This window comes from Macrosteles quadrilineatus, unplaced genomic scaffold (assembly GCF_028750875.1).
Source record: "Macrosteles quadrilineatus isolate MER2022 unplaced genomic scaffold, UCM_ALF_1.0 Scaffold_2__2_contigs__length_208266976, whole genome shotgun sequence".
Classification (NCBI taxonomy): domain Eukaryota; kingdom Metazoa; phylum Arthropoda; class Insecta; order Hemiptera; family Cicadellidae; genus Macrosteles; species Macrosteles quadrilineatus.
The window spans coordinates 135,847,140-135,865,179 of NW_026542595.1; the positions used below are offsets into that span (position 1 = coordinate 135,847,140).

Here is an 18,040-nt window from a genome sequence, read left to right on the forward strand (position 1 = left end):
ACTGGTATGCTGAAGGTCCCGGGTTCGAATCCCGCTGGTGGCATTCACTTTTTGTCCAAGATTTTTTTTATTATCAGCAAGTTTGGTTGGTTTGGTTCGGTTATGAGAGTTTAATTTTATTATTAAGTCATTGTAAAATTTTAATTGAGCAATTTCTAGTTTTATTTAATAAACAGAATTATTTTTTCTATTACTAAACTTTTGTTACCTATATTATTTAATTATCAGCAAGTTTGGTTAGTTCGGTTAGGTTATGATAGTTTAATTTTATAATTAAAAAATAATGAAATTGAATTTGAGGCATTTATAATTTTACTTTATGAACAGAACTATTTTTCCGATTAGTAAATCTTCATTGCCAAAGTGCTCTCTACTACAGCGCTGTTCACGGAGGAATTTTGAACTAATGCCTCATTCGTACCTCCCCTAAGTCAGACCCCAAAAATTGACTTGTATGGATAAATCTACTTACAATAGCAATCCTGGAGATAATATCTTACTGAAAGTTAACACGGTATAAACTAAGAAAAAAATATGTAGATGAAATAAGGTGAAGATCTTAAGTAATTCTATTGAATCTCACCATAAACCAATTTCCAAAGGTTTGCTGTGCTGTTTTGTCTCTCAACAAATGCATCTGCAGCTTTTTGTGCAAGATTTGCCTTCCAACTAAAAGCTGTTGTATCTTCATCATCGTCACTACTTGGCTCTGATTTGATGGACATTTCATCTTCATCAGAACTACCTACATTCTTCATTTCTGTTCCAGATTCTTCATCAGAATCTTCACTACTCTCAGGTTGTGAGATATTTCCTGAAGCTTCTGAACTTCCATCGTCAGAAAATGCACTATCAGTCAACCCAGACTGGGAATCCTTCTTTTTAGGATTTTGAAGCTTTTGCAGCGCTTCAGCAATTTTAGTCTTGATTTCTTTGTCTCTGTCAGACTGTGTTGCATGGTACCTAAAAAATTTTTAAACTTAAGTTAGTGGTGACTAGAAGTCAATATAATATAGCTTTTTAAGAAATATCAAATTACTACTGGACAGAATTAGTTTATTCTAAAATGAGTTTCAAATGTTAAAATACCTCCAACTTCTAGAGTCTAGTACATTATTTTCAAGAAGTCAAAACATCACATGGGTTTCGTTTTTGAAATAGGAATGTTTTGGCCTGTGTCAGTAAAAAAACCTTGAACATTTGGAATAAAAAAGTTTTAGTTAAAGGGTGGACATTTTGGCTGTAAATGAATACAAGATCTAATTAGGATAATGTTGTTTTACAATTAAACTTTTGCTTATCTCACCTTACTTCTTCTTTCTTTTCTTCTTCGGTAACTTTCTTTCTTTTACTGACTAAGCTTTCTTGTACATCATCACTGCCAGAAGAATCATCTTCCGCACCCAAGTTCTTTACGGATTTACGTTTCTTCCCATTTCTATTTGATTTATCTTCGGTCTCATCTTTTTTATGTTTTTCTTTGGTATTTGATGAATAACCAACACTTGCACTTTTAGCTCCTAGACTTATCTTTCCACTTTTTATTTTAAGAGTACTGGAGTTTTTCGTTTTTGTGTTATGGATCACACTGTCATCTTCTGAACTCTCGTCTTCACTATCCTCCTCAACTCGGTTACTGGTACCGCCATTCTTCTTCATTTTACTATTAATCATATTTTCATCATCTGAACTCTCGTTTTCATCACTGTCTTCACTATCTTCCTCTTCTTGATTATTTTCCTCCTCATCTGATTCATCTTCAGACTGTTCCACGACAGCATCTTCTTCGTCACTTTCTTCTTCGTCCTCAGATTTAATATCCAAATCATCATCTTCTGTTTCAAAAACAGCTTTTCTCCTATCACGCCCACTTTCTGGATCAGGTATTTTCAATTCTGTGATTGTGTTTTTTACCTTTTTAACTGAGTTCCTGAAACAATTACGTAAAAGTTAATTCAACAGGCAAAAATATATCAATATATCTACAGTAAATGTTTATAAAATTTTATTAATAAAAAATCAATACACTTGACAGAAGAAACAGAAACAAATAAATGTAAATTAGTCAAGTTAAATAAAAAAACTATGACCACACAGGTTATACCATTATTGTAATTATTATGACAAATGATACCCTACTGGCTTTTTTTATTATTTAAACCCTTAACTATGAGAGAAGCATGATCGTTCAGTGAGATGCTTTGTGTTCTGACTAAGTAAGAACAGCGATTTATTTAGGCAGAATCACTTATTAAAAGCCCAGTGATCAAGGACTTGATCCAGTTTAGAACTATCAAAAAGCTGAGAACTGTCTTTTTTTTTAGATCAAATTGGTGAGTGATTACGAAGCGAGCACTATGACCACTCAGCTAAACCTGTGTTGCATTCCCTTTCCAATGGTTCATAATAATTTGATTGACATACGATTGGAAATCATCCGCAGTGATAGGCGCAGTGTTGGAAAATATCTGCATTTGACTCTTTGCAATTTTAGCGTCCAGTGTCTCCTTGGTATCTAGCAGGGAGGAAACTAAACCTCTCTCTGACTCATCTCTTCCTGTGACCTAAAACATGAAAATTGGTGATATCAGCTTCAAAGAGCAAATATGTCTTTGTACAATTTTTTAATATATTTACCGTGTAGTAGAAGTTATTTTAACACAAAATTAATGACATTTTATTGAAAGAGGATACATAGAACGCACACATTAAATCAGTGGTGTCGTAGGCTGATAAGAAAGACATAGGTAAAGTATGAGATCAGCCTTAGGCACATTCTTATCCCTTCAGTAAGGGTATACTGAAGCCAGTAACCACTGGCTGGCTCATGTTACTCATTCATACCAAAAACATACTTCCTTAACTTTAGATTATTGCACCTAGATTAGCAGTTTTGTAAAAAAAAAAATATTTCAAAAGTTTCATTTCTAATTTCTAGATATCTATGGCAGTAGTTGACAATAATCAATTAGGATCAACAGGGATGAGGGAGAGACTCCCAACAACACTAAGAGGCACACCACTAGATGACAATAGTATTACATTAGTGCAATGGCAATTAATTGTTGAGATGACTGTCAAAAAAACAAAAGTGACAGAGGTAGAGGAGGGGTTCATGTGTGCTAGCACACCCTGCTTACTACTATTAACGATCAGCAACAATTACGTTTATAATTTATAATGACAATATTAAGTGCATCTTTGTGACAAGTCTAAATACATTATCCCCTTGAGACTATTGTTAATTGTTATGGAGAACTTACTAATCATTTTTCTTGTAATCAAGTTTTTTCTAATTTACAACAAGTCAGGCTTTTAATCACCTGGTTGTGATGAGAGTGGCTACCGGCAAGTTCTATGTAAACAGCGTCTTTGTCGTAAACGATGCCGCCCACACCGGAAAACGGAGCGTAGATGAGTCGCTCCTTGTCTACAAGACAACGCTTCTTGAGTCGATCAGGCAGAGGGCAAGGGTCGGGCAGAAAACAGACATCGCTGATCACAGAATCACCACATCCTACAAGAGAGTATTGAGAGAAAAATATAAAACAAGGCATATCTTGATTTATAGGATAACTGTTGTATCAAGGCTTAACAAAGGAAAAAAATAGATGAACAAGTTGATTGTTGAAGAGGTAAACGGGAGTATTTCATTTGGTCCAAAATCGTTTGGTCCACAAGTTGTAAAACAGTTCGTTTGGTCCAAAATCGTTTGGTCCACAAGTTTTAAAACAGTTCGTTTGGTCCAAAATCGTTTTATGATCCAGTTGGGGAGTATTTCATTTGGTCCAAAATCGTTTGGTCCACAAGATGTAAAACAGTTCGTTTGGTCCAAAATCGTTTGGTCCACAAGTTGTAAAACAGTTCGTTTGGTCCAAAATCGTTTGGTCCACAAGTTTTAAAACAGTTCGTTTGGTCCAAAATCGTTTGGTCCAAAAGTACAGGCAAAACCAGAATTACGATTGTGTATTGTGGAGTAAACTTATGAAATAGACTGTACGTTTCACTGTGGACCATTCGATCGGGTCGTTTTATTCAACACTCTATTACGAGTTCGTTTGGTCCAAAAGTATGAACTATTGCGTCCCTCACATAGAAGGCGTTCAAATAATCGCCGTCACGTCGTCAACCCAACCGCCTGCCTTCCGAGGCCTATTATTTGTTGTTTTGTGATATGTTTCTAAATAATATATGCTAGTGGAACCCCGTCGAAATCGACGGTTAATCTTGAGGTTTTATGTAAATTCAGCTTCCTGTGATAGATAGAGTGGTCATTAAAATCTTAGTTAAATGAAGGGAGGATAAGCAATAGTAAGGGTGACGATTGTGTTCCCTAAAAAACGTGATTGATGAATTCGTTTAACACAATATTTCCTACCTTTTTATCGGCTGGTTGCCCAAAAGGTTTTTTAGGAGTCTTATAATTGTTTGTTCATGAGTTTGTTTCATGTCAAAGCCACTTTCACTAGATGGGAGAATGAGTTCATATAATTGGTCTATCATGTTACGGAAAGAGTCAATATTTATTACTAACAACTAATTCCATCTGCTTTAGGAAAATCATTCAGATTGTATCCGGATTTATAAGTAAATTTTCATCTTTGGTCATAAAAATACAGAATTTTATCAGCATATTAAATTAGTTTTTTTTTATTTGATAAAAATATCTGATTCTCCAGAAAGCAGTAACATTCTTACTTCGATCTAAGCAATTACCAATAAGCAATTGTGATAGTTGGTTTTATTCCTTCTCTTGCCATATTGACCCATGTATTTAATCATCCTGTTCTTACTTGATAATTCGTTTATTTATGGGGTAGTTTTGCCTTGGCCATATCGATCACATAAAGCTGTGCATGTATTTCGTGGATGGAATGAACCATAATTGTAGGAAGTTTGACCACAAATCTTGAACATTTGCTGAACCAAATCCATAACCTAGTCCAGCCTTGGTAAAAAATTATGCAAATGCGATGAGATGTGATGACACTGTTGTGTTTCCGAATTGTTTGTGTATAGTGAGGTTTAGATCCGTTGTTCGACCATCACATCTTTAGTTGAATAACATTCACTGACTCCATTGTGTATTCTTTCACTAAGCTGAATGAATGCATCAAAGTAAACTCTCTAAAAGTATGTAATAAACTGGAATTTAGGATTAATAACTTTCTATAACTTATCATGCATTTATTCATAAAATTATTAACAATTTAATCCAGTTACTGAAAACCACTATTATTTTTAAAAAAATATGGGCAACGTGCCTGAATGTTTGTCTCAGACAATTATGCATATCACAAAGAGTAGACCTATAATTGATGTACCTTAATGATATGTCTATGATAAATAAAAGTAGCCTATTTAACATTCATTTTCATAGACTGTAAAAGCCTTCTGCACTTTTATTATTCTGTATCGTATTACATAATGGGAAATTGTCCAATGATTAAATACACATGTATAACAATAATCTCGTGATGATCTGTCAGTATTGAATAATAAGACAAAATATGGGCAAAAGTAGTCAAAAAGGCAGACACCAACCAGTACAATAGATATAACATAATGCAATAAGAAATGATTGAAAGAGTTACTGTAATATTAAGATTATATAACTGTTCGTAATGGAACGTTATATTGCTAAACATGACATTATACAGAAGAACATCAATTTTAAAATAAGAAAATAAGATCCTTATATATAATTCTGTAAGACAAAATTTTTACCAGGAAATTGTGGACGTCCAGAAAATATGATTAGGCTAATAAATGTAATTTTCATGTTCTATTTTAACCTTTTGATTAAGAATTATAGACAACCATGATCAATAGTAAACACTCCATTGTAAATAGGTACCGGTACAACAATACAAATTAAGGTGTATGATAAACATTTAAAACACGTTGGTCCACTGAACACTCTGTATATTAGAAGGTCGCCAAATGTGATAAAAACTGTTAATTTATAAGATTTCCAACCGTATGATACACTATTGAGCTTTAAGTTTGTTTATGTACGCTTTAGTGGTTTGAATACAACAAAACATGGCGTCTTTAACGTTAAAAACATAGAAAGTCAACATGTTTAAGTTTAAAGCAAAAATTGTATTAATATTATTATTGTATACGACGGCGGATATTTGAACGCCTTCAATGTGAGGGACGCAATAGTTTATACTTTGGACCAAACGAACTCGTATTAATGTGTTGGACCAAACGATTTTGGACCAAACGAACTGTTTTACAACTGTTGGACCAAATGAACGGCAATATAAACGTACAGTATATTTCATAAGTTTACTCTACAATGCAACATTTTACTTCTAGTTTGGCCTGTACTTTTGGACCAAACGATTTTGGACCAAACGAACGTGTTTTTAACTGTTGGACCAAACGATTTTGGACCAAACGAACGAGTTTTTAACTGTTGGACCAAACGATTTTGGACCAAACGAACGGCAATATAAACTGTGGACCAAACGACTTTGGACCAAATGAAATTGGATAAAACGATTTTGGACCAAACGAACGAGTTTTTAACTGTTGGACCAAACGATTTTGGACCAAACGAACGGCAATATAAACTGTGGACCAAACGACTTTGGACCATTTGAAGATGATCCAGGTAAACGATGAGGAATGAAAAAGTAGGGATGGACGGGTCCCGAAATTTCGGGAATTTTTCGGGAAAAAAATATTCCCGATTATCGGGACGGGATTACATTTGATTCGGGAATTTTTCGGGACGGGATTTAGTCCGATCGCCGGCGATTTTGCCGCTTCGCGAGTGCCGATGACGCCGCTATTGCGAGCGATAGGTCCGCGAACGAAGGAGACGAAGTCGTTTCGACGATTGCGCCATGACCGCGGAGTCATAACGACGATTGCGCCGTGACCGCGGAGTCATAACGACGATCGTGCCGTGACCACGGAGTCATACCGACGATCGCGCCGTGACCGGGGAGTCATACCGACGATTGCGCCGTGACCGCGGAGTCATAACGACGATCGTGCCGTGACCACGGAGTCATACCGACGATCGCGCCGTGACCGGGGAGTCATACCGACGATCGCGCCGTGACCGCGAGTCATACCGACGATCACCCCGTGACCGCGGAGTCATACCGACGATCGCGCCGTGACCGCGAGTCATACCGACGATCACGCATTGACCGCGGAGTCATACCGACGATCGCGCCGTGACCGCGAGTCATACCGACGATCACCCCGTGACCGCTGAGTCATACCGACGATCACGCAGTGACCGCGGAGTCATACCGACGATCGCGCCGTGACCGGGGAGTCATAACGACGATCGCGCCGTGAACGCGAGTCATACCGAAGATCACCCCGTGACCGCGGAGTCATACCGACGATCGCGCCGTGACCGTGAGTCATACCGACGATCACCCCGTGACCGCGGAGTCATACCGACGATCACGCAGTGACCGCGAAGTCATACCGACGATCACGCAGTGATCGCAGGGTCATACCGACGATCGCGCCGTGAACGCGAGTCATACCGAAGATCACCCCGTGACCGCGGAGTCATACCGACGATCACCCCGTGACCGCGGAGTCATACCGACGATCACGCAGTGACCGCGAAGTCATACCGACGATCACGCAGTGATCGCAGGGTCATAACGACGATCGCGCCGTGAACGCGAGTCATACCGAAGATCACCCCGTGACCGCGGAGTCATACCGACGATCGCGCCGTGACCGTGAGTCATACCGACGATCACCCCGTGACCGCGGAGTCATACCGACGATCACGCAGTGACCGCGAAGTCATACCGACGATCACGCAGTGATCGCAGGGTCATACCGACGATCGCGCCGTGACCGGAGAGTCATACCGACGATCGCGCCGTGAACGCGAGTCATACCGAAGATCACCCCGTGATCGCGGAGTCATACCAACGATCGAGCCGTGACCGTGAGTCATACCGACGATCACCCCGTGACCGTGAGTCATACCGACGATCACCCCGTGACCGCGGAGTCATACCGACGATCACGCAGTGACCGCTAAGTCATACCGACGATCACGCAGTGATCGCAGGGTCATACCGACGATCGCGCCGTGACCGGGGAGTCATACCGACGATCGCGCCGTGAACGCGAGTCATACCGAAGATCACCCCGTGACCGCGGAGTCATACCAACGATCGAGCCGTGACCGCGAGTCATACCGACGATCACCCCGTGACCGCGGAGTCATACCGACGATCACGCAGTGACCGCGAAGTCATACCGACGATCACGCAGTGATCGCAGGGTCATACCGACGATCGCGCCGTGACCGGAGAGTCATACCGACGATCGCGCCGTGAACGCGAGTCATACCGAAGATCACCCCGTGATCGCGGAGTCATACCAACGATCGAGCCGTGACCGTGAGTCATACCGACGATCACCCCGTGACCGTGAGTCATACCGACGATCACCCCGTGACCGCGGAGTCATACCGACGATCACGCAGTGACCGCTAAGTCATACCGACGATCACGCAGTGATCGCAGGGTCATACCGTCGATCGCGCCGTGACCGGGGAGTCATACCGACGATCGCGCCGTGAACGCGAGTCATACCGAAGATCACCCCGTGACCGCGGAGTCATACCGACGATCGCGCCGTGACCGTGAGTCATACCGACGATCGCGCCGTGACCGGGGAGTCATACCGACGATCGCGCCGTGACCGCGAGTCATACCGACGATCACCCCGTGACCGCTGAGTCATACCGACGATCACGCAGTGACCGCGGAGTCATACCGACGATCACGCAGTGACCGCGGAGTCATACCGACGATCACGCAGTGACCGCGGAGTCATACCGACGATCGCGCCGTGACCGGGGAGTCATACCGACGATCACCCCGTGACCGCGGAGGCATACTGACAATCACGCCGTGATCGCGGAGTCATACCGACGAAAGGCGCCGTGACCGCGAGTCATACCGACGATCACCCTTTGACCGCAGAGTCATACCGACGATCACCCCGTGACCGCGGAGTCATACCAACGATCACGACTTGACCGCGGAGTCATACCGACGATCACCCCGTTACCGCCGTCATTTTGACGATCGCACCGTGACCGTGAGTCACAAGTTTCTATAGGTACCTGAAAAATTGTTACCAATTTTTTGGTTTTTATAGATCAGTGCCACAAACGGTAAAGATTGATTTTGTATCCTTTTTTTGGTAACTGCAATACTCAAGACTTTCTTTTTATGCACAGAAAAAAATCCCGTCCCGTCTCGTCCCGAAAATCGGGAAGGAAATAAAAATCCCGTCCCGTCCCGTCCCGAAGTAAAAATTCAATCCCGTCCATCCCTATGAAAAAGTGTAGACTACTATGGTCCTTGGGAAGGAGAGAGAAATGGAAAGGATTGCGATGGAGAAACATTTTGTACTTCAGATCAAATAACATATTTCATAGAAACCAAGCATTGTTAATTATACCATCATATAGATCTCAGCTTTGTTAAATAATTTGGAAATCGTGGATCAGAGACTAAATAAATATGTCTACTCACACCCAGTGTACACCATAAATCACATTGTTTACTCTATTCCCCACACCTACATGCTGAGATGGTAGGGTCTATTTCGGAAGCGTTTAATACATTACATGAGGCTGGGTCTAGTATCATGTACAGTTCTTTAAATAAGTTAGCTATATCATACTAAATGTCTTTCCATTGGGGATTAGTAGGATTTGAACTCGGGATCTTTGAGGACCATAGCCTCAGGCTTTACCACGAAACCAGCTCGCTCCCCTCCATACCTATGTTGTACATAGTAAAAACAAACAAGGCTAAACAATGCATCAAATGCATGTATACTTACCAGGTATATGAACACTGCAGGCCTTGTTAAGGGGAATCCCACGGACGTAACCGTAAAGACTGACTGTTCTATCTACCTTCGGGTTCTGTCGAATCATTTCAGGTGGAGTAAGATCTTCTAATCTATCAGCTAGAAAAACACGTTACTGTGTATTTATTTGTGGAATGTACTTATTTCATTTAATCATACTATACTATAATATTATAAATGTGAAAGTTTCTTTGTTTGAAGTTCAATCACACATTAACTACTGGTCGGATTCGGTTGAAATTTGGTATGATGACAGTTTTAGAATGAACATGTGCTCTGAGTTCCAGTAATCTCCTCCCTGTCTAAATTTTTCTTTAACTTTTAAGATGGAAGGGGGAATTACCCACATAGGAGCGGCCACTGGTAGTAGTAGCTAGGGACTGAAACTGAAAAACTCTTCACAATTCTTATTTTTATCTTTCCGAAAGATTTATTTCACATGTTTACTTTATTTCAAGCTATAGGCTATTGATTGCATTTCCAGGAACGTTTGTTTGTGTCTTAAAAAAATTCCTAGAAAATATTCTTAAAAATCCAAAATATGTTAAGACCAAGTAAATGTTCTCACCGAGCAAATATGAGTGAGTCGTCTGCCATGTCAACGGTCGGAATTTCATCACCGATATAAAGCGGCCAAGGTTTTTGACCTCATTCCGCAGATATTCACCATGAAGTAGTCCAGAAAGATAGAAAAGCTTAGCTCCTGCATAAACTTCTGTCCAGAACCTGTGTTTCAGTACTTTCTTTGTACGTTTTAGTGTTTTGGCGTTCTTCAACATATCCAGATGAGTCAAAACACCCATAACTTTAGGCATACCATGGACCTGAAAGTTAACAAATAAATTTAAATAATGCGGATTTTGACATTTCAGAGTGTCTTTTCCATGAAAACCTCAAAATATTTTGTTTGCCTAAGACTTTTATTCTTTAATTCTATATAATACCTTTAGGTGTTCTATAGATTTAGTTCATCAACTAGGCTGACACAATTTAAGTTAGGCCTAGTACTTAAATTAGGCTAAAAGATCACTTAAGTTATTGCTTATAAGTAGGAAAGTTGAAGTATATGCAACAGAAACGTTTCTAATGTTACAAGAAACCACATTACAACGTTCCATATTAATAAAAACTTCTTTATGCAGGAAAATTTTACTATGATAAAAGTGGCTACCTATATCAAATAGATACATCGGTTTAACTGGACTACACTCGGCAGAAATTACATCTCTTTAACCGGACAATTTTTATCAGCACATCGGTTTAACCCGACTAGATCGGCAGGAAGTGGGCAGTACTGAAACGACCGTTCTCGTGGGAAAGATTTGAGACCAGTGATCACGTATCTAAATACAATGCTCTCCTAAATTTTAGTCAAATACAGTACTATTTGAACATTTAAACAGACCGTTTTAAAGAGTTTTTGGGGACGTCAGCTTAATCGGAAAACCCATTATCCGGACTGGCCTCGGTCCCGAGAAGTCCGGATAAGAGGGAGTCTACTGTAAGGTGAAAACCACACATTTATGTCCAAATACGTACGTCTTTGTTAAGCCTAAAATATTTACAGTGATTATTTTGTATAAAGTGGTCAAATACCTGGCAGATGTTCAAAAACTCAAATATCTCCATTTCAAAACCAAAACTGGCGTCTATTAAGAGTAAAACCAAGTCTGCAACTTTTGCCAGGTCTATCATACTGTTGATGTCGTTGTTACATTCCACCAGGGTAATTCTGCGTTTCTTGCCTGTAAACAATAGTGGGAAGTAGTAAATAGTACTGCTATGAAACTAATATGGTTAATAAACCTAATTAGCTGTAAAGCTGTAAACAATTAAAAATAGACAATAATAGGTTTTTTACATACCTCAGTCAAATAGTCCAAAAATGGTATTGCTCAACAGCTTACATGTTTCGTTGCGAAGACAACATTATCAAAGCTTGCAACTCGTCAAAAACACATTTAAAACACGAACACGAACACAGAAGACATTAATACGGTACGAATACACAATTGAAATTTAGATAGCGCTATCATAATACTGATTTGGTCCGGCGCGGCGCGGGGCTGGTAGCAGACTGGAGGTCACGTCACATCGTCTCCTCTACTGTTATCACTGATGTTATCAGATCTTCGATCAGCTGTTCCTGAGTTTAATATTGTATTAAAAATCGAGTGAGACTGGAACTGTAATTTTTCGTTAAGGATGTGGTCCTTACACTGTTCGTCATTATAAATTTTATAAATCTCGAACTCCTCCAAGGTGTCAAGTTTGCTACCTTTCCCACAGACATGTAGAATTTTTAAACCATCGTCAATGCTACTCATTGAGTGATTTGAATCAACCAGGTGTTGTGCGAAGGCTGATTTTTGTTTGTAGGCATTTTTGGAGTAGGCCTATGTTCTCTGGTTTAATATCTTGTTTTCTTTTGTTCTTACCATCCGTTTTCGCAAAAAATAGCAGCCTACAACTCCATGATCCACAGAATGTTAACTGTTCCATTAAGCCCCGATAATTATAACAAAGAATGCTCATTAATAAAGTATATCGCATCAGCCAATGGGTACAAACACGATTTGGTAGACAGATTAATTAGCAAATGTAAGAACAAAAGAAAACAAGATATTAAACCAGATAAGAGTGAGAGAAAATATGTTTGCGTGGAGTACAGCCACTCTGTAGAAAACAGCCTTAAAAAAGAACTAAATAGGCAAGGCATCGACTTAACGTTTCGAACCACCAACCGCACTAGGAACATCTTGCATAATAAAGGGTCTAGCAACAAATTAAATAACACCGGTGTTTACCAGATCAGTTGCCCAGATTGCCCATGCAAGTATATAGGCCAGACGGGTCGGGCATTTGAAACCCACTACAGAGAACATAGGCCTACTCCAAAAATGGTCAAACAAAAATCAGCCTTCGCACAACACCTGGTTGATTCAAATCACTCAATGAGTAGCATTGACGATGGTTTAAAAATTCTACATGTCTGTGGGAAAGGTAGCAAACTTGACACCTTGGAGGAGTTCGAGATTTATAAAATTTATAATGACGAACAGTGTAAGGACCACATCCTTAACGAAAAATTACAGTTCCAGTCTCACTCGATTTTTAATACAATATTAAACTCAGGAACAGCTGATCGAAGATCTGATAACATCAGTGATAACAGTAGAGGAGACGATGTGACGTGACCTCCAGTCTGCTACCAGCCCCGCGCCGCGCCGGACCAAATCAGTATTATGATAGCGCTATCTAAATGTCAATTGTGTATTCGTACCGTATTAATGTCTTCTGTGTTCGTGTTCGTGTTTTAAATGTGTTTTTGACGAGTTGCAAGCTTTGATAATGTTGTCTTCGCAACGAAACATGTAAGCTGTTGAGCAATACCATTTTTGGACTATTTGACTGAGGTATGTAAAAAACCTATTATTGTCTTAACAATATAGTCCAGGGGCCGAAAACATGAATTTTGATTAAAAATAGAGCATAACGGGATAGCTAAAAAGAATAGCCTAAGTGATCAATGAAAAATATAGTTATGTGAAAGGGTTTTAAAAACATACTAGTGTACATGTTGCTCGAAATCGAGCAATTGCAAAGAAGTACAGGAGTTATTTATAAACAAATAACTTGTTTAAAAACTAATAACAGTCATAATTTATGATGATTTTAAAAGAGTCAACTAAAAGATTATTAACTAAAGGAAATACTCACAATTTACATGACAGTCCTATTCTAGTTTAAAGGGTTAATTTTTAACAATCAATCTGCCCATGTACGGGAAAAGATAAGCTTACAATTTAAGTCAACGTAAAAAGGCCGTCAGCTTTTATAAATTACCGTACCTAAGTTGTTTAGCCAATATCTAGACAATAAGGTGTAGGCTACTAATCTCTACAGGATAGAGTTAGGCAAAAACTGGCAGAACTCTGAAATGGTGTTATTTATCATAGGCTTACTCATATGCCAAATCCTTAGAATAAAAATGCAATAACTAATAACCGATATCATTTAACACAAACCAACATCCAAAACTAAACATATTTTTAATACAACATAGATAATTTACACATTGACTGTTTTACATTATGTTCTTCTTCTCACAATTAATTTTTGCTTCGCAACGGGAAAAATCTGTTTCATAATCATTGAAATAGATTTATAATAAATAATCTATCATAAAGTTTAAGATTAAATAAACCTACCACATAGTTGTTTTACATGGTGGAAGGAAAATACATTTTTTGGATCAGCTGTCGGAATTTGTGAAATAGACATTTGACAGTTCTGATTGTTTACAAAAAAATGTCAAAGCAAATGTAAACATTGTGAATTTTCTCATGCTTCCATGGAGACCAATTATTTAATATTTAATTTCTGACAACAGCTGGAGTTTCAAAACAATGTTTGTTTCCCATGTTAATCTTAAGGAGAAATGCGAAACTTTAAAGGGCCCCAGGGCCGCACTCTTTAATTATTTAACTAAAAAGAAAGTTTCCTGCACAACTTCACGTTACGCTCTTTCCAATGACACCAGAAACATGTCAATCGGTTCAGTAGTTTCGGAGGAGTAATTGTCACAAAAATCGTGCTTGCGTATTAAATAAGTATAGATTTTATACAAGTTTGAGTGTATACCACTATAGCCCCAAATTTTGTAGCAGCCTAATCTTATTTATAAATAAATTTCCAGCAAAATTTGAATAGTTCAAACATTAACGGACCTGTAATACATTTGAACTAGATACAAAAGATTAGCAAGGTAATATTGATAATGGAAATGATTTAGGTTGAATTACCTTATTGGCAACCATATCCAAACACGCTAATTTGGGATTTTTTACAGTGACACTGCTAATTTTAATAAGAAGAATGAGATTTGTAGGTTTGGTTTTGCTTTGAGGCCTCATCGTTGACAATGTCTAAAACTACATGAAAAACTCGAAACTGAAAATATTACTACAGCAATTATAAGATGTCTGGAGGTTCTTTGTAACACACCATCAGAGCGACAGTACAAAAACCAGGGTGAACAGAGAAGAGCTAGAGCAGAGAAGCAGCTGTGACCAATGGAAGCTGCAAGCGTGACAGCTGGCGGAGTTGTTGAAAGTGCGTTGAATGGGAAATAGGTCTTTTTTGAGCAAAATCACTTTTAAAATTCAGCACCCAACAATAAAACTTTAATTTTATGTCTAATTAACATCTAAAACTGTGAGTCTACAATATTATCTCTTACCACCGTGAATTCTTAGAAGCAAAAGTGTAAAAAAAAACTAATTTGACAAACCTGAGACAACAGTCACAGGTCCCTTGATGGTAGTAAGAGGTTGTCTCGTGAAGCTCTTGATCAAGCATTGTATGAGAGAGGACTTTCCCACCTTGGGCGGACCCACCACTGCCACCATGATCGGAGGGGGTTCCAACGGAGTGCGATCCACCACAGGAACATGCTGCTTCTTGGTCTGTATGTCTTGAGTCCTGGGCAGATATTAGTTTTAATACAATGAGCTTAATTTTACATAAAAGATATTCAGTTGCTTATATCCATGGACATAATAGTACTAAATATGTTGGCACTTGAAATAGAAAAAATTAGCAAGATTGTGTAGTTTAATTTAAGTTGTACAGGGTGTAGGCCTACTAGCTGTGCAGTAGGCCTACCTATTGAAAAGGTGGGTTCATGGTAAGCTTAGTTCCTAACCAAACCATTTTGATGACATTATATGACCAAAAATACTCTAGGTTCATATTAACTTGAAAGAGACACAATGCTGAATTAGGATATATATTAATTATTTTCATTTGTTATTTCTATTTGAAGCTCTATTTCCATTTTCCGATAATTAAAGGCGTAGATAATAGGGAATGTTAAGCACTATTTTAAACTATTTAAGTATTTAAGATTACAAAAGTAAGGGTGTAAGCATTCAGATTCTGTAAAAATGGTCTTCAAACCATAGAAACTTATTATTATGTCAGTCAAGTCATTTCAAGTCTTCGCACATAACCAAAGTTGTTCAATCAAATTGTTTACACACAATATGAGTTAGTTGGGTTTTGGAGCGAATTTGCAAATACACTTATGAAAAAGATTGATGGAACAAGTTACCTCCTGAAGCGTCGTTCTGCACGAACAGCAGAATTAAACGTAAAAGCTTTAGGGTTGCGTTGCTTGTCGGTCTTCTCTTGGACATGTTCATTTTTCAATTTTTTCTTTTCTGCCTTTCGACCTAGAAAAAAAAGGTTGAACCAATGGTGAAAAATAAGAGTTGATGCAATACTACAAATTGTTTACTGATGATATGATATCAATCAAACCGTAAGTTTGTAAATATCTGATAAATTTACTAGGGATACAATTTAACTTAATAGACAACAACTATTTTCACCCTACTACACAGTAATTAGCTGGTTTGGAAAGTTATTGTGTTTACAGAAAGAATCAGTAAAGACAGCTGAAAATCAAGAGATTTACTGACTAAGTTATTCTTAGAGCGCACTATTTCAAAAACGCATAAGTTAAGCTCATAGGAGTTTCTTCAGCAGGCTCTACACAATGCTACATCATAACGAGACATATTATGGGTTTCATCAGCCACATTAGGATGGGTTCAAAACATTTGCTTGTAAAAAAAAGTTACCTAATAAAGTTTTAAAATCCATGTTTTAATCCTTGAGCTGTGATAACTTATTATTAAAAAGTTGATTTTTTCTTTGTCAATCCAGCTCAATGTCTTGTAGGCCAACTGAGTAAGATTATGGCCGTTTTGGCATTACAATAACCATCATCAGTAACACTGAAGCTTCAGTTGAAGCAGGGTCGTCACAGTTTAAATACGTAGCATAAACTAAGCTAACTTTTAACAAAAAATACAAAAGTTACGTCAAACAGGCCTGACATACACACTGTACCCGTTGACATTGTTGTGGTTTTAAGTTAGTGTATGTTACCAACAGTGTTGTGATTGTTTGTATGGATTGTATTTTACAGTATTTCAACTGTATTTTTTCCCTGTTAGTGTGGAAATAAGTAGCTAGGCTAGCCTATATTATGCGACTCGCCTGAGGAGTTTTTAAAGGTAGCCTACTCAAATGACAACTATCATTCTCACACCGTAAACATACCTACCGCACCTTACTTCCCAGCCTCGTATTGTCTACTATTTCATGCAAATTTTATGTGTCACTGTAATCAAAACCAATTTTATGCTATAGCTTAAAATTTATACTGTAATATGATATTCAGAGATATTTTATCCTACTCCAATTCATAATGTGATGTGAAGTACTGTACATAACTTATTCTGATAAAGGCCCAAGGCTAAGTTAAATTCGAAAATAAGTTAAAATAGGCCTAACCTAATATCAAAAACATTCTTTTACCAGTTTAAGCATTGAACGTTGTCATATCAATATAAAACTTAGATCGTCAGTAAATTTGATTATATGATTAACAATAAATTGATGATGACTTCAGAATAAGTGAACGCCTTAAACTTACCTGAGTGTCGTTCTCTATGAGGTTTTCTCTTGTCTTCATTGCTGTTTTCCATTGTTGATTTTAATGAAAACTGCTGTTGTTTTAGTTTGCAATGAACAATTTTCAAAAGTTTCTTAGTATTGACAAATTCAGTCTAAACATAACGATTGACATTTAATACCAATCATTTCAATGGACAGAGAATCGTCATGAAACTTTTAGGTTATGTTACAAGAAGTTTGAGGTTATCCGACGGGGATAGTGCTGGGTTCACAACAGACCAACCGTATGATTCGGTTGTGTTTCGATTGTTATCAACTGAAAGTCGAAATCGTAATCGTAGAGAATCGAACCGATGTTGTTATCGTAAGTTACGTTACGAGCGAGAGTGAAGTGAAATAAATATGGTTGCCTACCTTGTTTCATTTTCACGAACCCTTGTCTCTCGTAACACCACCCATCAGCGCCTTCTCCCACCACCGAATCATACGCCCGTCATTTGCGTGAGGCCGGAGTTGGCGCGAAATTTAAAATTGCATGCTAATAAATGGGCTGTTAGCGCATGTTCAACCCTCGAGTTCTTACTTGAAAAAAGTTAAATAAATGCGTTTTGTGGTGATAACATTTCTGTTAATACTACTTATTTACAATTACCTGACATAG

General features: G+C 38.4%; 1 protein-coding gene across 1 annotated transcript in view; it reads right to left on the reverse strand.

Moving 5' to 3' along the window:
• LOC128988171 (ribosome biogenesis protein BMS1 homolog) overlaps positions 1-17,610 on the reverse strand; it is a 36,953-nt gene extending 19,343 nt beyond the window's left edge. The window contains exons 1-10 of the mRNA XM_054409406.1: positions 17,399-17,610; positions 16,007-16,127; positions 15,185-15,375; positions 11,488-11,636; positions 10,460-10,715; positions 9,862-9,990; positions 3,324-3,517; positions 2,425-2,564; positions 1,307-1,930; positions 584-963 (exon numbers count right to left, since the gene is read on the reverse strand). Of these exons, the coding sequence (XP_054265381.1) occupies positions 584-963; positions 1,307-1,930; positions 2,425-2,564; positions 3,324-3,517; positions 9,862-9,990; positions 10,460-10,715; positions 11,488-11,636; positions 15,185-15,375; positions 16,007-16,127; positions 17,399-17,450 (2,236 nt within the window). The 5' untranslated portion in view covers positions 17,451-17,610. The remainder of the gene's footprint in view (positions 1-583; positions 964-1,306; positions 1,931-2,424; positions 2,565-3,323; positions 3,518-9,861; positions 9,991-10,459; positions 10,716-11,487; positions 11,637-15,184; positions 15,376-16,006; positions 16,128-17,398) is intronic.
• Positions 17,611-18,040: the final 430 nt, after the last annotated feature.